Raw genomic sequence first — 22875 nt, forward strand, 5'->3', positions numbered from 1 at the left:
GGCAGAAGAAGAAGAGATTTCGCGCCAGATAAAAGCTGTGCAGCAGCTCGGACATGGCGTCTTCCAGCAGGAACGGAAACAAACACCTCAGTGACGAAGAAATTATCAACCGCTGGAGTTTCGACTTTTACGTTACTAAAGCTTTCGAGGCGTTTCGGAATGAAGACTATGAGAGTTTCTCCCAGCTCAGGAACCTTATCGAAAGTAGGTGTATGTTAAGAACTATGTCTTTCCTAGTTAGCATGGAAACTTCACTTCCTCTGCTTGTGTTTATTTATCAAATAGAACACGGAAGCGTCACGTGCACAAGTTATACAACATAGTTAGGATGTAACGTTGGTAAATAATAACAACAAAGAAAAGTCTAAATAAACAGCTTAAACAGACTTAAACAGTAAACATTCCTGGTTTGTTACTGGATAGAATTGTCACTAGGATGTTATGGAAGATAATTGTTTAGAAAAGATTATCTGTCCTTTTCTTAGAAGAATAATTTACAAGCCTCTTTATTTCTAAGCATTGGTCCATAATTACATTACAAGAACACTATATTGATAAGTTTTGGGACACCCCTCCAAATCATTGAATACAGGTGTTGGGCTTGTCCCCTTAGTTCCAGTGAAAGGAACTCGTAATGCTTCAGCATACCAAGACATTTTGGACAATTTCATGCTCCCAATTTTGTGGAAACAGTTTGGGGATGACCCCTTCCTGTTCCAACATGACCGCACAGCAGTGCACAAAGCAAGGTCCATAAAGACATGGATGAGAGAGTTTGGTGTGGAGGAACAAACCCAACCCCTGAATTCAATGATTTGGAGGGGTGTCCCAAAACTTTTGGCATTATAGTGTATGATCTGGTGAGTCCATTAACTTGTATTGCTTCTTGTCACACTTTGGTAAACTGGAGAGCTGAAGTTTTTAGTAACTTCAAGATATTAAAGGAAAACTCCATCCTGAGTGGAATATCAATAATATAATCAAAGTGTAATTTTCATTGTGCAGAATAATGATTGTTGATAAGATTTCACTTCTTTATTGGTTCAAACTGTACTGGCAAAATTTTGTGGAAACATGACCGCCACATCCGTTAGGTGACTGTCAAACATTTCTTTCCCGATGTAGCAGTAACCCCCCCCCCCCCTTGCTGTTTTAATAACCTCCAATTCTTTGTGAAGGCTTTTATGCTACAGTTTGGATTGTGGCTGTGGAGATTTGTGTTGATTCATCCACCAAGGCTGAGGTCAGGCACTGCTGCGGAGATGTAGTCAGTGTTCCAGTTCATCCCCAAGGTGTTCAGTGGGATAGAAGTCAGGGCTCTTTGCAGGACACTCAACTTCTTCCACCTCGCTTTATATACAGGAGTATTATCAGGAACAGGTTTGTCCCTCTTAGTTGCAGTGAGGGGAAATCATAAAGCCTCGGCACACACAGGCATTCAATACAATTGCGTATCTGTCTTATTAGGAACAGTTTGGGGGAGAACTACATATGGGTGTGAGATTCGAGTGTCCACAAACTTCTGACCATATTGTGTCTATTTTCACTTTCCTCTAATGTATAACCCATTCCTGTAATGACTTCCTATACTACCCACAATGCTGTTTAACTACTTACCAGTAATGGTGCCCCAGTGTTTTATTTGTTTAGTCTGTCCAGGTCAACTCATCTGTGTTTGTGTAATGTTTAAAACGAATACAGGTTTGGTGGTCAGACCCATTGATGGACACACTGACATGACCATCAAACTGCGATTCATGCAGTTCCTCTCACGGATCAATGATGGTGACAAGCTTGGTAAGTATATCACGATATTCTTGATATGTTCTTCTATTTTTATTTAACTTATGAATACACTTCTATTTCTTTGGCAATTTTTCTGTGCAGACGTTACGTTTCAAAAGCCTCTAACACCCCTAGAATCAGCACTGATTGTCCTGGAGTCTATCTGTTCAGAAATGGATGTCCCGCAAGACTTACTTGAGAAAGTTCACACCTTGATCAGGGAAATGGTGAGAACTAATTACTGCAGAACTCTTAAATAGGGTTTAATCTGTTTTATTGTTTTAGTTTGTTTTTTGAAATAAATGAGGAACATTTATTGCTAATGTTTTTGGGTATTAAAATCTTGCTTAACATTTTTAGTTGCTCATCAATCTCTGCAAGCAAAGAATTTCATGTAAAATGATCTTAACAGATTTTAGTTGAATGCCCCCTGACATAGACAAACTAACCGATAATGACATGAAATCCCAGCTTTTATCATAAAGTTTAATACGTTTTATTGATTAGTTGTTGTGTGAGTGTGTTGGCTTGACTTGTGGTGCTGGTATACCATGTCAAAATAAGGTTCTTGTTTGTAATTCCAGCTTATTGTTGTTTGCATAAAGAGCAAACAGTTTGAAAAAGCTCAGGAGATGCTGCTTAAATACTTTCCCAAAGGAATGGATTCAGCTGGAAAGGTAGAGTGCTGCTTGTAATATTGGTTTTTGTAAATACTGTTATGTCCAAGATGAGAGAGGTTTCCTCAGATATTCTTTGATTTTTACATGGTGTATTTTCATCAGATATATTAATTTGGAGAATAATCTGTGCTCCTTTTTTGCTGATGATTTGCAGAAGAAGCTGTATATGGATCTGATGAAAAGGCGATGCAGCACGCATTCGGTTCTGAATGTGATTTCGTACAGTGAATTCAAACAGGACATGCTGGACTTCATCGATAGACTCCACCACATTCCCGAGCCTTTCCTAGTCAAGGTATGATGGAGGCTTGATGGCTTTTATTTAGTTCCTGGCTCTTCAGCTAACTTTCAACTGTTGTATGTTGTTTTCTCAGCTGTGTAAAATGATGAGCCCTTATTCATTTCTCTGCAGGGTTGAATACTGCGCTTATTCATTTGAGTCTTGCTTTGTTTTTATTAAAAATGGAAAATTTGTAAATAAATCTGACCTTAAGAGCAGCTTATACAAGTTATGCGTAGTTGCGTGGCAGACGCTACTCGCTATTGACTTTTGCATAATAAATATATTGAAGCTTGCATAGTGGGTTAACAAAGCTATGTTTAATTTGTAGACCCCAGATAATGGCAGTGTGTTCTGTCGCACACAAAATTCATCATTGTTAACTAAATAAAAAAATCCCTATAATTAATTATTGCAATTTTAATACTATGATTATTGATTATGATTATCTTTTCAAGTGAGATCTTTCTGCTATAGCTGATCTCTGGGGAGAAATGATGCCACGTAGGTCAACATTCCTAAAGCTAGAGATGATGATGTGACTGTCGCATCACCATCCTGATCATTTGCTTTTTTTGCATGGCGTATAATACACAGCCTTCAGTGTCATTGTAGGTTTAAAAGCTTTTCTTTGCAGTGTCATGCTGGTTAACATTCATGATTTGCTTTCTTTAAAGATGGTCAAGCTATCGAGTCAAGGAAGGACTGTAGACTGTGGGGCTGTACATAAGCCTCAAGCCGGTAGGACTCTCAACATGCAGTCGTGTACACAGGAGCGAGCGAACAGTGAGCCCACAGACCATTCTCCATCCAATTCGCAACAGAGCACACCAATCAAAAATAACCAAAGGTGTGTAAACAGGATAAAAGCGATTGCTGCTTTCAATGATTTTGTAAATAATATATTTTTGTTAAATTTATAACTTGGAGAATTGAAGGTGACACTGCTGGTTTGTTGGTATTCTTAAGTCACCATGAAAATGTCTTAAAATTCCACCACAATTTCGGTGTAGAATCCACTGCTTATGAGCACTAGCATGGAAACTTCACTTCCTCTGCTTGTGTTTATTTATCAAATAGAACATGGAAGCGTCACGTGCACAAGTTATACAACATAGTTAGGATGTAACGTTGGTAAATAATAACAACAAAGAAAAGTCTAAATAAACAGCTTAAACAGACTAAAACAGTAAACATTGCTTAAAACACTGCTTATGAGCACTAGATTAAAAATTATTCAATGTCTTTTCTTCACAATTTATTTTCTTCTTGCAGCAGTGCTTGTTCCCCATCTCTTTTGGTAACGGTGCACCTGACCAAGGGCAACCTAATGGCCATCTATCCGCAGCTTGCTGAGCAGTTTTCTGTCCCTGTCCCCTTCACTCTGCTGGAAGATGACGTGGAGTGTGAAGCACAGCAGGGGAATGGCTTGGATCAGAACATGGAACTTTGTCTGAAACTCACAGAGACTCCAATGGAGTTTTTGGCAGAACAGGAGCAGAGTGTGTGTGATGAAAGACTCCCTAGTGACCGTGTACAGTCTCAGCAGCGATGTGTTGGGCACTGCACCTATGTGCAGTCTGATGCCAGCAAACAAACTATAGTGACCCCAAATCACTGCACAAAACAACATATGGAAAAGGAGCATGAAAGTTCAAGGGACACACCTTCACTAATCAATACACATGGCCAACATTCCCCTGCTTCTTCTGCTGAGGACGGCAAGACGACTGCCGGTGTTGTGTCTGCAGTGAGTGTAGCACAGTTAGTGATGGAGGAAGACAGTGTCCCGAGTGATCTCGAAGCTGGTAATTCTCAACAGACTCCCAGTCCACAGAAGGTGCACTCAAATGCAGAGGATCCACTTAGCTCGCAGTCTGTGAGCTCTTCACCGGTCCGGAAATTCCGCAGACCCGCTCCTTGCAGGTGAAGTGCAAAAACATACTTGTTTTGCCATTTGTACTGTAAATATATATATATATATATATATATATATATATATATATATATATATATATATATATATATATATATATATATATATATATACATACATACACATATATACACAAAATATATTTTTAGTCAACATTTCTCAGTTCTGGTCTTGAAAAATTGCTCCCTTGCACATTTTGGTGTTTTCCCCGCTCCCAACTCTCCTGATTCAACTAAAAAAGCCTACAAGAGATATGAAAGGGAAGACACCAGAACCAGGACTAAGAAACACTGGCAACTGTCATATATATTTATATTAATATTAAAATGTCAACTATATTTTGTGCTGATTGATTATCCCCCCATGCAAAGCATATTGGATCATTATGTACTTGCATTTTATGCCATGACCAAAACAAATTTCTGCAAATGCAAATAACGTTATTTCAGCCTTTTTGTTTATTTTTTATTTAACCCATTGATTGGTCGCCAAGTTTGCTAGCATCCCTTGTGATGCCAATATGAAGCTTATAGGCAATGATTTTTTCCCCCAATTGTTGTTATTAATATTATTATTATTAATAATAATAATTAATAAATAATAATAAATTTTCTGCTAGAGTTTGTTTTCCCTCATTGTACGAGTTCAGTAATTAATTCTGTGCATCAACTCCCTCCTACTGTGCTGACTGTTCTAACATTTTGGCTCATTACAGGAGAAGTATACTCACTGAGCCACATCCTGCTTCCCACAAGCAGCTTGACAAACCTCAGAACAGTTCCACCCCCAGCAGACCGCAGAACAGCCCTCGTTCTGCCCAAGCAACACCTAATAAGGAAGGTCAGAAACAAGCAACGAAGAGGTTCGTCTTATTTGAAAACTCCCTTTTATTTACTTCATGAATTTTCCCCCAGTTCAAGAGCTTCAGCAGTGACTGTGTTTGAGTTATTGTGTAGTAACAGATTCGTGTTCTGCAGGTCGCACAGACACAGCACAAGTGAAGACAGTGTAGAAAGCATTGTGGTAGACTCTCCACCAGCAGCAAAACCGACTGTGACCAACATTAAACGGTGTGTATTTGCTTCAACAGTCCCCTCTTTACTGCATTCGTCTGTGTTCAAATCTGTCTGTAAGCAGTTTTCCAGCATATTTTGAGAGATTGCTATCATCCAAAATCAACTAATTGCAACTAATGCAGTCGTAACAATAAGTCATAACAATTTAGTCATTGTAAATGAGTAAAATAGACTAAAATGAGTATTCATAGGTGATGTTTAGTATAAAGTAATATATTTGTGGCTGTAGGAGGAATTGGATGGATGTGTCTGGAGCCCAGGAAGAGTGGAGTGATGAGGAGTCCCTGTTCTCTGTTTTCACTAAAACAACTAAAGGTACAGACTCAAAAGAAAGAAAGAGAACAGTACAATATAATTCTCTGATGTTCTGACTTGTGGAAAGGGTCATATAATTTTGCTCATGTCTGTGGAGTACAGAATAGTGTAGTTACTGGACTGGGATTTGTCGTATAATCACAATTTATTCTGTGTTAAACTGGTAAAAGCTATAAAAATACAAAAGATTCTGACTAAAATAAAGGAGTGTCAAAGTGCATCAAGACACTAAGATACCTAGTAATTTGGAAAATTTTTGTTGAGTGAATTTGCATTGTCCCTTTTTTTTTTTTTTTTTTTTTTAAAGGTAAAAGTTCGAGTGATGGCCATTCCAAAAAGAAGGTGAGCGAATTTCATTCATTTAATAGGAATTCTTATTGATACTAAAATGTATCTATGATACCTTTATAATCTATGAATACAAGAAATACTCTTTAAAAAATATTTTTTTGACAGTTGATATTCTCTTTATATGAAGGGAATTTTTGGAAGGGAAAACCCTGTATTTAAAAGAAAGCTTTTGTTGAATGGCAAAATCCATGAAAAATTTCAATCCCAGAACATGATGCTAGACTGAGAGTGTGAAACCTGTATAAGTGCCTTCTGTTATGTAGGAGATTGTGAGTGTTTGCTCAGAAGCATTCTGTGTTTCTGTTGCAGAAGTGGACTGATGAAGAGTCCGAGTGGGTGAAGCAAGGAGTGGCTCGTTACGGTGAAGGACGATGGGAGAGGATTAGAAGTGCGTTCCCTTTTAAAGGCCGCACAGCGGTTAACATCAAAGACCGTTGGCGCACCATGCTAAAATTAAAGATGGTATAGAATTGTAAACAAACAGACGTGCAAATAAAATGTTAAGAGAGATTTTTGTACACACACTCACTGCCTACTTTATTAGTATCACCTGAGCAACTTCCCATTCATGCAATTATCCAACAGCGGCACGATGCAGAAAATCATGCGGGTCAAGATGAACATTATCTGAAGCTCTTGACCTGTATCTGCATCATTTCTTGCATTGTGCTGCTGCCGGAAGTTGTACAGGTGTTTCCAGTAAAGTGGACAGTGAATGTATATCTAAAGGTATTTTGAAATTTTAAAGAGCTTGAGCTTTACATCTCATTTATGTTCAAACACTTGGAGATATTTGATTTTGTTACAGCACCCTGTTCTTACGGTACATATAAAAATGTCTTTTTGTTTGTTTGCTCAGCAGTTTGTGTGACTGAGCTCTATACCGGTTACGTCTACATTTTGAAAGTACAGAAATGCTCCAGGTAACAAAGTGGCTGTTATTATATATATAACTGCCAATAACGACGGTCCTAAGTTCAACAGTTCTCTTCAGATGTCTGTCTGTCTATAGTCTACACTTAATAAAATGTCTTCGTGTGTGTGAATAAATACCTGTATGTTTTATAGTGCAGTCCTTCAGAAAGGTGTGCCGCTCTATGTGCCTTTGCTGTATATTCAGAGCAATTTTTGTTCACAGAACATGATTAAAAACTGATCATGTAAAACAGTGACTGAAGGTGGTGTTCAATTCTGACATGACCAATTCTAAGGGCCTCTAATGTGATGAGGTTAGAAGCATCAGAGAGCACTGTTGTGTGGTAAATGAAGAAAAGCCAGAGTTACATGAACATGGTTTAATATCACAGTCAACAGATTAAAGCGAACATAGACGTCAACCTCAGTAACACTTTACGGTGTCTGCAAAATCATTACTTATGTCAAAATGCACCTCCAAGGCATAAATAACTGAAGTGACAATCCAATACCTCCATGTTCAGCGTTATCATTTCCTTTATTTGTGAACCCAAATCAAACAGGATTGTCTGGTGAAGCATGCTACGTAGCAATTAAAGTACATGACATATTTGATGTGTATCAGTCAGCTGTATGAATAAGGGACTAAACATGACTACTGAAAGTGCTTATTGAGAGGTTAGCCTGTTAACTGTCTGCTTTACCTTATTTATGTTCGAGTATTTTGGCGTACAAATCTATGAAAGTTTGATCTATTTGTACTATTGTTCTCATGTTTCACCAGTGACAGTAAGATGATGGCAGATTGAAGTAGTTTGTAATAAAAGATAAACTAGATTTAGTATGGAATATACCAAAAAAAAAAAATTCTGATAGGCGTGTAAAATAAAATAGGTCCATTGTTAGCACCCGCATGTCTTTTTCTCCAGTGTGTTTGTGGGAGTGTTAATCGTTCTGGTGTTGGATTGCAGTAACATGTGTGGAGAATCCATGTGATAACCGCCCTCCTTTACAGCCAGTCCATTGCTCGCCAGTAGCTCACGTGCCATCACAATGAAAGCCTGATCCACGTTCTGGGCTTCTTTTGCTGAGGTTTCCAGTGCTACTACAATTCCTTTTTGCTTTGCTAGTGTGCATGCTTCATCAAATTCAACCTCTCTTTCAGATTCCAGGTCACACTTGTTACCTGTAAATGAATAAAATGAATCAAGACATAGGTTATGATAAGTACAGTTTTCTTAAGGCCTAGACTGCACCACATATGATGAGGCTAATTTGTAATTATTATAAATAAAAAAAAAACAACTCTGGATAAAATGATTCTCTACATCAGGGGTGTCCAATTTCATCCACTAAGGGACGGTGTGGGTGGAGGTTTTCATTCCAACTGAGCAGTAGCCATACTTGAGCCTATTTAAAGCCAAGATCAGTTGACTAATCTGGTGGAATCAGGTGTGGCTGCTGCTTGATTGGAATGAAAACCTGCATCCACATTGGACCTTTGTGGATGAGACTGGACATCGCTGTTCTAGCTGAATAAATGTAATTTAAATGTTAGTGACCTTCAAACCAAGCTCAACTTTGCTACTATATTTACCTATGATGGCCAGTAGGACATTAGCAGCTCCATACCGCTCCATCTCTTGGATCCACTGTGGTATAGAGTCGAACGTGGATTTGCGGGTGATGTCGTAGGTGATCATAGCTGCATGGGCACTGCGGTAGTAGCTCTGTGTGATAGTGCGGAAACGCTCCTGCCCTGCTGTGTCCCAAACCTGCATCTGTGACAGAGGACATGAAGTTAGACTCTTCCAAGAGAAGGTCTCAGGAGAATCTGCATGTGTAAGCGTAAGCAAGGAAAAAGCTCCTGAAGGAATACGTTCTGAGATTCTAGGTCACGGGTGTCATCGTCGTCTAAGGATTTCCCTTTGTAGATAAGAGTCCAAATGGAGTATAATTGGGTAGATGTGTTTCCTCATGTGAATCACTAGCTAAAAGGTTATTCCAGGTTAGTCTAACAAGCTGGCAGGTTAAACCATATTTCCTAGCCTGTAAACTATTTTCCATCTGATCAATACATATTTTCTAATTGCCTTCAATTCAGAAACTTTTTCCAGTTAGCAGAACTATAACAACTGGAAAAGATGATCTATCAGCCTCATTTTTTTTAGCAGGATTTTTGTTCACCTCTGACATCTCAGGAGATTTGCCGTTGCCTCGGTTAATTAGTGGAACGCCAGGGACTTTTTACGTAAACAGAACAGGGTAATTAGTGCTCTCCTCCAAGCGTGTTTGGGAAGGTGTGATTACTGGCTTCAAATACCTTCATTCATCCGAACAGGTTCCTCTGTATGTTAAGGGGAGATGCAGATCACGTGGTGGGAAGTGGTCATTAGATATTGTGTGAATACTGGGTAAGGAAAAAGCCTGTGCATTTTGCTGGATGGTCGCAAATAACCTGACAGCTGCTCCATACATTATTATTATTATTATTTCGAATAAGTTTCAATGTACTTATTGAATTATCCATAGTAGTTAATATATAATAACATGTTATATTATAGAATTCATACCATTTTGAAAAGTTCCTAGAAAGTGGCATTCCTGATAGTCATTTTGAAGGTGCCTGAAGGTGAATAGACATGAATCGCTGCTTCGTGTGCCTCGCATCCCACTGAGATTTTGCTGCTCTCAGAAGACCAGCTGTGCTATAGCAACCTAACACACCTGCAACTTTCACACCAGACTCTATCCTAAACCGTGTCCCATTCTTACCTGTCTGTGTTCTCATATAAACCTACATCTCAATCTTTGATGTGATACTGTATCAGGGTTTTTTTTCTTTAATAATTAGCCATTAATGTAACCAACCCTCTATTCCTTCTACCTTCTAAGCCCTACCATTAATCACACATTAGCTGGCGTAAAATATTATAAATTAAATATTATTTTATTAACATGGTACTTCTGACATGGAACATCACTGATTCCACCTAATCACGGTTTAATATAATTCTCTGTTCATTACAGATTGAGTAAATAAACAATATTTTCATTAACTCCATCTAATCTAATTTACTCTGTTTATACTATAAACAGTCAGGTTTAGATGGGGAAAGCCACCAGACCTGATTCATTATAGATAGTGTATAATGATTTCCTTCGTGATAAACTAACTTAGTTCATACACGTCACACATTGTTTCCAAATCTGGGTGTGTGTTTCAAGCCTGCCAATTATCTCTCTGACTGCACTGAAAATCTGGTTTATTGCAGTCAAAGAAAACTAAACTGTACCATACAGATGTTGACCTTTCCTTGTCTCTAACAATAGGTTATGCATTTTTGTTATAGAAATGAGCATTTGGCAGACACCCTTATCCAGAGCAACTTACAATTTATCAGATTTTTATACAACTGGGCAAATGAGGGTTAAGGGCCTTGCTAAAGGGCCCAGCAGTGGCATCTTGGTGGACCTGGGATTCAAACTTTTAATCAGTAGTCCAACACCTTAACCAGTAAGCTACCATATCCACACAAACGTGATATAGCCTAAAGGTCCAGTATTGTATTAGAATAATCTGTAACATTATCCTCTAATGGCTACAGATGTGAAGCAAAGCCACGCTTTCACAGACATTTGAGTGAAGCCAGACACACAAGGTTCCACTGTTTCAGTCCTTGAATGTTAACACATTTTTTGTCCAACTCCAGAGTCCACCAGGTGAACATTATTCAGCATTAGACAGCTCTGTCACTCACACTGCCCACAGACAGACCTCTTACTACTGCCCCTAACCAAGATATTGCCTACTGGTTGAAGCATGGTCAGTTAAAGGACCTTAAGGTGTGCAGGGGAACAATGTAGGACGTGAGTTTAAGTAAACCTGTAGGGCAGGTTGTGTATTAGTGCTGCTGGTCAGACTAGTTTGTTTCCAGTTCTAAAAATGACTGCCTTGACTGGATCCACCTAAATGGTGATAAATACCTAACTTTGCAGAACAAGTTCCTCCACTGACGTTGTTCCCTTTTTAATTACTTATAATCATTAAAACAAACACACCTTAAATCAAATAAACTGACCTTTACTTTTCTGCCCTGGATGTTGAGGGTGCGAACAATGAAGTCCACGCCGATAGTGCTCTGCTGCCTCTCAGAGAAGTTCCCAGTCTTAAATCTCTGTATCACAGATGTTTTGCCAACATCTGTGTCTCCGATTAAAATAATCTTGAACAAGAAATCAAAGGAATCTTCTTGCTCCAGTCCAAAGGTCTGCATGGTCAGACTCGTACATCCAGTCCAATGTTCAGTACTGATGCTGGAATAGTAAAGAAGGATGCTCTCTGTCTGTAAAGTTAAGCTTTTTTTTCTGTCTTATCTCTCAAGCACAAAGCAATCCACCGGTAGAGACAAGGTTCTTCACCATCTTCAAAAATACTGGGGAGGTCTGAACAATATAGAAGCCTTTGCTGAGATGATCAGAACTAAGTTCAAAACTTTCTAACATCTACCTGTTCCTCCTGACAGACTTGTGCTCTCTGCTCCTGTTTTCTCTTCCTCTCTTTCACTCCACCCATCTCCATACATACGTGTATTTCACCTGTTGTTGTTCCCGCCCAGCTGACACCAGCAAAGCTCCACCCATGACCTGCTCTATGCACTTGGGGTATTGTAGTGTAATGCCTCATGCGTCCTGTAGAATGCACTGCTCTCTAACAAAAAAAACAGGAGCCGCTCCATGAAGAGGTGTAGACAGGTTGGGTAATGTGAAATTACTGAGTAATTTGGGTTGGGTAATGTTACTGAAATCTGAAATCAGAGTTAAGCTGTACTGATTTTTAGCTGTTCCAAAAAAATGCAAATCATATAATGGTGATCATTTGTTCATCATCAATAACTTTTGATCATCTTTAATACTTTATTCTTGTCAGGTCTCCAGTGTCCAATGTCTATCACAGTGATTTTCAACCACTGTACTGAGCCACACAAGTGATGATATCCCTCCCTCTCATCACACACACACACACACACACACATACATTCACCAGTTGGAGATTCACCCAGAGGAAATCAACACAGATGTAGAGAGAACATTGTCTATACCCGCTTTATTCCTAATTAGGGTCAGGGGGGTCTGCTGTAGCCTTTCCCAGCGCACATTGGGCGAAAGGCAGGGGTACACCCTGGACAGGTCGCCAGTCCATCGCAGGGCTGTAGAGAGAACATGCGAAACCCCATACAGACAGTAACCCAAACTTAGAATAGAAGAAGAAGAAGAAGAAGAAGAAGAAGAAGAAGAAGAAGAAGAAGAAGAAGAAGAAGAAGAAGAAGAAGAAGAAGAAGAAGAAGAAGAAGAAGAAGAAGAAGAAGAAGAAGAATATACTACATTTTTGTGAAGAATGTGGTATTACACACCAGTCCTTTCTGACCAAGTGACTTAATTGGTTGAAATGACTTCTTATGTCTTATACCTGTACGTTTTTTTCCTATGCCAAATATATAGCATTCAGGTTGCTAATTAACAGCAGAATTCATTGCTTGAATCTGTTATAAATCATTACCATTTAAAAAAGTATAATAATATAGAAACATGCCAAAGTAAAAAAAGGGAGACATCTGTGGTGGAAAAATGCTAGATTTTTTTTAAATGTCCAATATTAAAAGTAGATAATAATGTTCATTGTTTCTTTGATCCACTACTTTTAGATAGATAGGTAGATATGTATGATCTCCTGTAACGTTCTCTGGGACAACAAACAGAATGTGGAGAATGAACTCCGCTGACTCTGTAGTGTGTTGTAGAGTGGGTGAGACAGATTGTCCATGATGGAGGGCAGTTTGTTCAGTGACCTCTTGTTCCTCACTGACTCAAACATCTCCAGTTTGTGTCCAATGATTGATCCAGCCTTGCAAAATAGCTTGTTAATCCGGCTGATGCTGCAAACTTTTCATTTGTAAGCTGTTGTATAAAAGCAGTAGAACACTCGAGGTTGTGTTATCAGCTTAGGCTCGTCCCTCAGACCAAATCACAGCTGTGTTGTTATTCATAATAGCACTCCCTCTCATCTTCAATTGCTTTAATATACCAATGTTTCATTCTGTTTTATAGATATATGTTCATTTCAAAACTGAAAAATATCTTTCTTCAGCCAAAACATATAAACTTATGTGTAGATACGTTTAAACTTTAAAGCTAGATCTATTCTAGGCTGTACCATGACTTATGATTGGCCAAAATAATTGAAGACAGGATATTTTTCTGCCTGACTAATAATAAGCAAACGCTGTATTTCTTGATGAAAACATCTTACCGTTTGAGAAAACACGCTAATATAAACACTAATTATATAATGTTTTGCTTGTTGATGTTAAGAGTTGCTGGCCGTTTCACTACGGCTGAAAGCATGGAGCTTTTAATTTGAAAAAGTCATCCCCGTTGGTTATGTTTCTGCGTCGCTTTATTTTCTCCACCTATATTCTGAAAAGGTTCGCCTTAATTATTTGTACGTCCAATGAAAATTGAGACTGAACACTGTAAGCCAATACATTTCAGGCGTTATTATAAGTTTTAACCAATCGTAGCATAGAAGGCGGGGTTTTATGAATGTGGGTAGGAAAAAAAACACAATGCGTCTTTACCATCTTTAGTGTTTCACGCGCTGCAGGTTCCTCTCTTCCCGGTGTGTGTGTGTGCGGCTTTGAGCCTGACCTGTAGCAGCCATGGTAAGTGTCTGTTAAAACGTAATACAGATATCTAAGTTACATTTGGTGAGGTTGGACAGAAATGCGATTAAAAGTAAAATTCGTGTGAAAATTGTGTCGCTCTGTAGAAATTTTAATAGCCGACTACACCCTGACTCATTCACGCGCACATGTCGGCCCTTACAGTGCCGCAAGCCGTTAGCACGTGCACCGCCCGAAAACAGACGCGAAAGAAGAGCTAATAAATATAGATTTAAGTTCTGTTATTTCCCTATTTTCTTATCATCAAACATATATGCTGATGTTACATAAAAACGCATCTCTACTGAAAGTTAGCAGCGCAGCTAACGCTAGCTGTCAGTGTCCATTGTGTTAATGCCTCAGCCCGGCTTCGCTAGCCGATTAGCTTAGCCGGTTAGCTGCAATGCTAGTCAGTGAAACAGCATGTTTTACTTCACACCGTTATCAAGAGTTTTGTTTTGAGTAGACAAAAAGCAAAGCGTATTACACAGTGTCTTAACATTTATTTGACTTGAATTATTAGAGATTTAGCACAGCATGTAAGCAGTGATGGTGTAACGGAGCTTTCTAGTGGTTTCTATGGGGCGGGTGAGGAGGCGGAGTCACAGCGCTGTGCTCGAGGCCGCAGCTTTAGAATCTGTAGTCTCTCGGCTTCAGGGTTGTGTAGTCTCACATCTTCAGGGTTGTGTAGTCTCACATCTTCAGGGTTGTGTAGTCTCACATCTTCAGGGTTGTGTAGTTTCTCGGCTTCAGGGTTGTGTAGTCTCACATCTTCAGGGTTGTGTAGTCTCACATCTTCAGGGTTGTGTAGTCTCACATCTTCAGGGTTGTGTAGTCTCACATCTTCAGGGTTGTGTAGTCTCACATCTTCAGGGTTGTGTAGTCTCACATCTTCAGGGTTGTGTAGTCTCACATCTTCAGGGTTGTGTAGTCTCTCGGCTTCAGGGTTGTGTAGTCTCACATCTTCAGGGTTGTGTAGTCTCACATCTTCAGGGTTGTGTAGTCTCACATCTTCAGGGTTGTGTAGTCTCACATCTTCAGGGTTGTGTAGTCTCACATCTTCAGGGTTGTGTAGTCTCACATCTTCAGGGTTGTGTAGTCTCTCGGCTTCAGGGTTGTGTAGTCTCACATCTTCGGGGTTGTGTAGTCTCACATCTTCGGGGTTGTGTAGTCTCACATCTTCGGGGTTGTGTAGTCTCACATCTTCGGGGTTGTGTAGTCTCACATCTTCGGGGTTGTGTAGTCTCACATCTTCGGGGTTGTGTAGTCTCACATCTTCGGGGTTGTGTAGTCTCACATCTTCGGGGTTGTGTAGTCTCACATCTTCGGGGTTGTGTAGTCTCTCGGCTACGGGGTTGTGTAGTCTCTCGGCTACGGGGTTGTGTAGTCTCTCGGCTACGGGGTTGTGTAGTCTCTCGGCTACGGGGTTGTGTAGTCTCTCGGCTACGGGGTTGTGTAGTCTCTCGGCTACGGGGTTGTGTAGTCTCTCGGCTACGGGGTTGTGTAGTCTCTCGGCTACGGGGTTGTGTAGTCTCTCGGCTACGGGGTTGTGTAGTCTCTCGGCTTCGGGGTTGTGTAGTCTCTCGGCTTCGGGGTTGTGTAGTCTCTCGGCTTCGGGGTTGTGTAGTCTCTCGGCTTCGGGGTTGTGTAGTCTCTCGGCTTTAGAGCCCGTAGTCGAATTGGTCCTCAACTAAAACAACTCCATAATATTCCTTGCTTGTGATGCATATGTATGAATAGTGACGAACTTTGTCTTTTAATGCTTAAAGGTTAAGGTTTAGATTATGGTTATAATATATAATATATAGATGCACAAGCCATAATAGAGGATGATTTTGTTGAACCAGAATTAAAATGTTTTGCAGGGTTCTAGTGTAGTGAAGGACTAAATGAGACAGAATAATTTATGTCTAGTATTTAACATATTAAACCTACTGAAACATCCAGTTTTATAAAATATAGTTTTATCTTTTAAAATGGTTTTTTTTTAAATTGCATACACTGTTACAAATATATGCATTATACTTTCTGATATCTAGATCAATCATATGGCTGACTATTTTTCATGTTCTTTCTGCATTGTTTAGCCTGTATATATCTGTATCTCATCCAATGTGTTGCCTTTACTGTACATTTGAGTTTAAGTTAAATAATAATTAAAGGTATGGTGTTGAAGAACCTGTGTGTATCTCATGCAAATGTAATTTTGTCATTTGGCAGGCCTCCATATCAATGGCCCCAGTGAACATCTTTAAACGTGGAGCTGATGAGGAGAAAGCTGAGACCGCTCGCCTGGTGAGTACTTTCAGTTGAATAATTATGAAATCCTAGTTCATGCACTATATAGCCAAAAGCATATGAACATCTGGACATCACATCCGTAAGTGCTTACTGAACAACATCCCAGATTTATTTTAATAACCTTCACTTTTTTGGAAAGAATTTTCACTAGAGTTTGGAGTGTGGCTGTGGGGATTTGCTCATTTAGACATGAGCATTAGTGAGCTCAGGTACTGATGTTGGTGTGGAGGCAGTCAGTATTCCTGTTCATCCATGGAGTTGTGGTCAGGGCTCCATGCAGGACACTAGAGTTCTTTCACTCCAAACTGGACAAAGCACATCTTCATGGATCCTGCTTTATGCACAGGGGAATTATCTTGGTAACACAGGTTTAGGGCCCCTTAGTTTCAGTGAAGGGAAAGTGTAATAATACAGCAAACACAGACCTAATATTATAACTGTTTCTCAAACTTTGTGGCAACAGTTTGGGGGAAAAACACATGGATGTGACGTGTAGGTGTTTACAAATTTTTGGCTATGTAGTTGGTTGGATATATATAATTAGAATCGGTAGGATCACATTTAATTTAGAGTCACAGCCTACTTAGTTTGTCCCATGGCAGATGTGAATATCTGACTGATATTTGTATTTATTTACATTATTTATCTACTCCTTTGGCTAGCTCAAACACGTTGAGAAAACAGAAACAAGACTGTAACTCTTCCACGCCTGCCCACTATATCAGATACATATACGCATGCACAGAGTCTCAGCCTAACTGATCTGTGACTGTAACAAAAGCTTTAAAGTGACATGGTTTAGTATTATTCTGTTATAACAAATGACTATGATGCTTTTGAGCAGGTTTGCTAATTCTATTCCCTGTTTTCTCCTAGTCTTCCTTTATTGGTGCCATTGCCATTGGTGATCTGGTGAAAAGTACACTTGGACCAAAAGGAATGGTATGTAAATGGTTCAAATTATCATTGTATACTTAGTTTGGGTATCTATATCTCATTGTTCTTGTTCTCACCTGCTCTTATTCTTTGTAGGATAAAATCCTCTTGGGTGGTGGACGTGAGGGATCTGTTACAGTAACCAACGATGGAGCAACCATTCTGAAAGCCATCGGTGTGGACAACCCTGCTGCCAAAGTGCTGGTTGGTGAGTATGGTGCCTGTAAATATAACAGGTCTAAATTTCTGTTTATTTCAGTTAATTTTTTGTTAATTAATGTATAATTATATGCTTCTCTACATTGTCTTGTTTACAGATATGTCTAAGGTCCAGGATGATGAGGTTGGAGATGGCACTACTTCTGTCACTGTGCTGGCAGCAGAACTGCTCAGGGTGAGGCATTAACCCAAGTTAATAGAGATATATCTGAAAAACCTTTAGTCACTTACCATCTGGCTAATCTTTTCCTAATGGTTGGCTGAAGGTGCTGTCATTTATTTATTTGTTTGTTTAGATTTTGTTTAAGTCCATTTATAGCTGTTGTTATCTTGATGATATTTAATGTTTGAATTCACAAGAATATTAATAAGCCTGAATTATCTTATCAGTTGATTTAATACCTTTATATCATGGTGGCTAAGTGGGGACTTTGTGTTCATTGTGCATTAGGAAGCAGAGCTTCTGATTGCCAAGAAGATCCATCCTCAGATCATCATCTCAGGCTGGAGGAAGGCCACCCAGGCTGCTCGTGAGGCCCTGAGGGAGGCTGCAGTGGACCATGGGTAACATTAACATCTCAGCATTAACCATTCTCATGGGTTAAACAATGAATGTGTCAATGTTTGCTTCACATTTCTACAACTCGATTCCATGTTGGTTGTATAATAATAAGTAGTATGTATAGTCTATATAATCTATAAACTAAAACACTATTAAAAGCTAACATAATCCTAGCTCTCATAACGTATGGTGACTACATCTTCGTTTACAGAAATGATGAGTTAAAGTTCCAGGAGGATCTGTTGAACATCTCCCGCACCACACTATCATCCAAACTGCTCACTCATCATAAGGATCACTTTGCCAAGCTGGCAGTACAGGCAGTGCTCCGACTGAAGGGCTCTGGCAACCTGGAGGCCATCCATGTGATTAAGAAGCTGGGAGGCAGCCTTACAGACTCTTACCTGGATGAAGGTCTGAATCTGAATTATATTTAACAAACAAACTTGAATGTATATGATGTATATTCAGTTTGGATTTGGTTCTGCAGATTGTAGTGCTTTATACATAGGTTAATACATATATTAAATTTGTCTGTCCTAACAGGATTTTTACTTGACAAGAAGGTCGGTGTTAATCAGCCCAAAAGGATTGAGAATGCAAACATCCTTATTGCTAACACTGGCATGGACACAGACAAGATCAAGGTGAAGCTTTAAATCTTCGACTGCCCCCTTGTTTTTTGCTGGAAATTCTTTCTCGTCCTCTTTCGTCGTCTCATTTTTTAAAATTTTTTATTATTATTGATAGCACTCCTGTTTATTGTCTCTGTGTGTGTGGTTTCTGTAGATCTTTGGCTCCAGAGTGCGCGTTGACTCAACAGCAAAAGTGGCAGAGATTGAGTTGGCAGAGAAAGAGAAGATGAAGGAGAAAGTTGAGCGCATTCTGAAGCATGGAATTAACTGCTTCATCAATAGGTACAAGGTGTACACTTGACACACACACAATTCACCTAGGACTTTTTTTTAACAGCTTAAAGGAAAACGTGCTAGAATAGGTGGAATCCCATTTTCCCTGGAGCAGTTTTACATAAAATGTTTAACAGTTGTATGACATTTAAAAACAATGTTGATTAATCTCATTTTAATATTCATCTGGTCTCCAGACAGCTGATCTATAACTACCCTGAGCAGCTCTTTGCTGCTGCTGGCGTCATGGCCATCGAACACGCTGACTTTGCTGGAGTGGAACGACTGGCGTTGGTCACAGGTACGTAGACTGTAAAATTAAAACAATGCCATGAATAAGAAGAGGCAACTCATAATCGTAGAGCTGACACAAGAGATTGCTATTAATTGTATGAAACACAATGGATTAGCACAGTTACTAACAAAAATTCCTGTGTCCTTTGGGATAGGGAGTTGTCTGCTGCTTTGTTTGTTTAATACTGGATTGCTTTCTTTTCAGGGGGTGAGATTGCATCCACATTTGACCACCCTGAGCTGGTAAAGCTGGGCCACTGCAAACTCATCGAGGAGGTGATGATCGGAGAAGACACACTCCTCCATTTCTCTGGAGTGGACATGGGTAAGTACCTACACAGACTTTGCCCACTTTCTTCTGAATGTATTATTTAATGGGATTCTGGTTTTTCCTTTCATTATTTAATTTATTGTGACACACCAAGAGTCTCTCATATTGTCGAGGTACTGTTTTTCCCTCGTTTATCACGGGGGTTACGTTCCAAAACCACCCGCGGTAAACGAAAATCCGCGATACACGGACACCACCCACAAATCCTTTTTTTTTTTGTTTAAGCCGTAAATTACCCACCCACACTCTTTAAACACACACAGAAAACATTTGCAAGCATATAGCAAGATGAATTTTGGGAAAATTCGTAGAAATATCACATTTATAGTGAGTACTGTATGTATTTATGTTCCTTGCCAGAAGCCTTAGAAGGTGCAGAGCATTTAGGTGACATAATAGGGCTTGCAGAAAAACCGTAAAAATACAGCGTACACAGAACAAAACCAAACACTCGGGACAGTGACGTGCGAAAAACTGGGACGCTGGAGAATTCTGCTTCCCTTTCATCAACTGCATGCATAGCCTGCAGCCAATCACAACCGTGATTAAATGAATGGGGCATTCCGATTGGCCAGACTCGTTCCTCCAGCTATACTGTATTTAGATTATCAGCATCCCTGCACCGCGCTTTGCTAAACAACGCTACGTGTTCTTTGTCTCTAGAGTAAATATGCTAAACAGTATTTTTACATTTTAACATTTTTACTTCATTTAAACTAATGTTTATATTTTATGTTTAATGTTGTTTTAATTAATAATTATATTTTTACTAATAAATTACCTTCAACATAAACACAATTCACTATAAGGTTTGTGGATACTGTGATATACCGGGAAAATCCACGGAAAAAAATTAGTCATGTTCCAAATAAAAATCCATGATATAGCAGGGGATTACTGTAGTTTGTAATAGTGTTTGGATGTCTGTAGTCATTTAACACTTATGAACACTCAACATGAACAGTGCAAAAAGTACGTCATATATTTTTCTATGTGTGTCTTGTAAGGTGAGGCCTGCACCATCGTTCTGCGTGGAGCAACACAGCAGATTCTGGACGAGGCTGAGCGTTCTCTCCACGATGCATTGTGTGTGTTGTCTCAGACCATTAAAGAGACTCGCACAGTCTACGGTGGAGGTATGTGGAGATCTTGAACGTACCAGTTTACTTAGTTTCTCCTTCTGCTTGTTACATGATAATTAAATCCAATTCATGGCCATGTACTGCATGTTACTGTAAAACAAGCTTTATGTAAAGTTTTTCAAGAATATTGAAAATAATAAAACCCTTCATCTTTCTGATAGGTTGTTCAGAGATGTTAATGGCTAAAGTAGTGTCCGACCTGGCCAGCAGGACCCCAGGAAAAGAAGCCGTGGCTATGGAGTCTTTCGCCAAAGCTCTGAGAATGGTGAGAGCTGATGAGTAATTACTGGGTGCTACAGGAAATGATATTAGATGTTTTTATTTGAGATGTACTTTTAACCAAACTGAAATAATTGAGTGTATATGGTTCAGTTGATGTTACAGGATGTAAGATTTTTGCTACAGCTTCGAAGAGCAGCTCAGGAACATTATATTATAAAATATTATTTGTTCCCTTAGGAAATCATTTTTATTGACCTAACAAACTGTCACATGCCAGATTTGTAATTCTTTATTAATTGCTGCTTCATGTTTTTATTGATACACCGATCATGCATAACATTATGAGCAGTGAGTTGTCAGTCATGGCACCTGTTAGTGGGTGGGATATATTAGGCAGCAAGTGAACATTTTGTCCTCAAAGTGTTAGAAGCAGGAAAAATGGGCAAGCGTAAGGATTTGAGTGAGGTTGACAAATGTCGAATTGTGATGGCTAGATGACTGGATCAGAGCATCTCCAAAACTGTGTTCCCGGTCTGCAGTGGTCAGTATCTATCAAAAGTGGTCCAAGAAAGGAACAGTGGTGAACCGGCGACAGGGACATTGGTGGCCAAGGCTCATTGATGCACATGGGGGAGCGAAAGCTGGCCCGTGTGATCCGATCCAACAGACAAGCTACTGTTGCTCAAATTTAATGCTGGTTTTGATAGAAAGGTGTCAGAATACACAGTGCATGATGGGTCAGGGCTGTTTTGTCAGCAAAAGGGGGATCAACACAATCTAAGGCTGGTGGTCATAATCTTATGCCTGATCGGTATATATTCTGAAGTCAGATATTTAACATGCTTGCAAGGTGGAAGTTCAGGGAATATTTGTGCCAGACTTTATTAGATTATATGATTTTGAAATACGGTGATGTTTCAAATTTCCACTACTGATTAGTCTAATGAACATGTTTGTATCCTAGCTGCCGATTATAATTGCGGATAACGCGGGTTACGACAGTGCAGACCTTGTGGCTCAGCTGAGAGCGGCTCACCAGGAAAATAAGACCACTTTTGGCCTGGGTGAGTTCTGGCATAGTAACTCACACAGACACACACATGTAGTGATCAGTTTTATAGCAAATAAAATACAAGAAAACAAGCTGCTAACTTATATCAATAAATCAATTGTATATTGACTGGAAGCTCTTTCTGACCGTTAACCCTGCTGTGCCTCAGACATGACGCATGGCACAATTGGTGACATGGCCGAGCTGGGCATCACTGAGAGCTTCCAGGTGAAGAGGCAGGTGCTGCTAAGTGCTGCAGAGGCAGCTGAGATGATTCTTCGTGTCGATGACATCATCAAGGCCGCACCAAGGTAACTTCTAACTGCTCACATAATATAACTTTCTTGCGGTGAACCTTAGAACAGTGCTCATTTATCTGAGCCACTGATTGCTGCCATGGGAACTTCTCGCTCATGCTGGCTCACGCTCTCACTTAATTAGCTGTGCGATGCCAGATTTAGTTTTTCGTGGTGAAACTTCCACAGCTAGTTAAAGGTTGTGAGTTCACCGAGAGTGTCTGTGACAATATGTTATGACTCACTAACTGCAATATGTTCTTTCAGAAAACGAGTACCAGATCACCACCCATGTTAGAAGAACAGAAGAGTGTGGAAAGCAGCCTGTGTATTTATTACCTGCAATGGCCTCCTTATTCTCTAGGTTTCATGTCAATGTGTAGCACAGTTAGCTCTGCAGAGGCTGCCTGTGTCCTGCCACTATTCCAGTGTGACAGCGTGACATTCTTTGTTTACTCAGTAATAAAACTTTAGAAACTGTTTTTGTGCCTTGTCGTATTTCCCTCATTTTAGATCTACTAACAGCAGTGCAAGAAACATTTCACTTCTGAAA

The 22875-nt window shown here is 39.6% G+C and overlaps 3 protein-coding genes across 4 annotated transcripts; 2 read left to right on the plus strand and 1 right to left on the minus strand.

Annotated features, from left to right (window-relative positions):
* Positions 1 to 7390, plus strand: terfa (telomeric repeat binding factor a). 2 transcript variants are annotated; one of them, XM_058417512.1, is made up of 12 exons: positions 1 to 204; positions 1702 to 1797; positions 1888 to 2012; positions 2370 to 2462; positions 2620 to 2760; positions 3423 to 3595; positions 4021 to 4671; positions 5397 to 5543; positions 5659 to 5751; positions 5987 to 6072; positions 6380 to 6414; positions 6733 to 7390. In XM_058417512.1, the coding sequence occupies exons 1-12, from the start codon at positions 54 to 56 to the stop codon at positions 6889 to 6891; spliced, it is 1950 nt and encodes a 649-aa protein (XP_058273495.1). In that variant the 5' UTR covers positions 1 to 53; the 3' UTR covers positions 6892 to 7390. The 2 variants fall into 2 exon arrangements, with proteins under 2 accessions (XP_058273495.1, XP_058273496.1); XM_058417513.1 differs by having other exon boundaries at positions 4024 to 4671.
* Positions 7391 to 7703: 313 nt separating this feature from the next.
* Positions 7704 to 11918, minus strand: LOC131370271 (ras-related protein Rab-19-like). Its single transcript, XM_058417514.1, has 3 exons — positions 11421 to 11918; positions 8936 to 9119; positions 7704 to 8524 (listed from the first exon to the last, which is right to left on the minus strand). Exons 1-3 carry the CDS (start codon positions 11613 to 11615, stop codon positions 8241 to 8243), a joined length of 663 nt encoding a protein of 220 aa, XP_058273497.1. The 5' UTR covers positions 11616 to 11918; the 3' UTR covers positions 7704 to 8240.
* Positions 11919 to 13919: 2001 nt separating this feature from the next.
* On the plus strand, positions 13920 to 22802 carry cct2 (chaperonin containing TCP1, subunit 2 (beta)). The gene is made up of 16 exons (XM_058417654.1): positions 13920 to 14060; positions 16281 to 16355; positions 17238 to 17303; positions 17394 to 17505; positions 17615 to 17691; positions 17968 to 18080; positions 18290 to 18492; positions 18625 to 18725; positions 18868 to 18995; positions 19184 to 19287; positions 19486 to 19605; positions 20619 to 20747; positions 20915 to 21018; positions 21940 to 22039; positions 22196 to 22337; positions 22590 to 22802. Exons 1-16 carry the CDS (start codon positions 14058 to 14060, stop codon positions 22618 to 22620), a joined length of 1608 nt encoding a protein of 535 aa, XP_058273637.1. The 5' UTR covers positions 13920 to 14057; the 3' UTR covers positions 22621 to 22802.
* The last annotated feature ends 73 nt before the right edge of the window (positions 22803 to 22875 follow it).

The sequence above is a fragment of the Hemibagrus wyckioides genome, linkage group LG19 (genome assembly GCF_019097595.1).
Source record: "Hemibagrus wyckioides isolate EC202008001 linkage group LG19, SWU_Hwy_1.0, whole genome shotgun sequence".
Lineage (NCBI taxonomy): Eukaryota > Metazoa > Chordata > Actinopteri > Siluriformes > Bagridae > Hemibagrus > Hemibagrus wyckioides.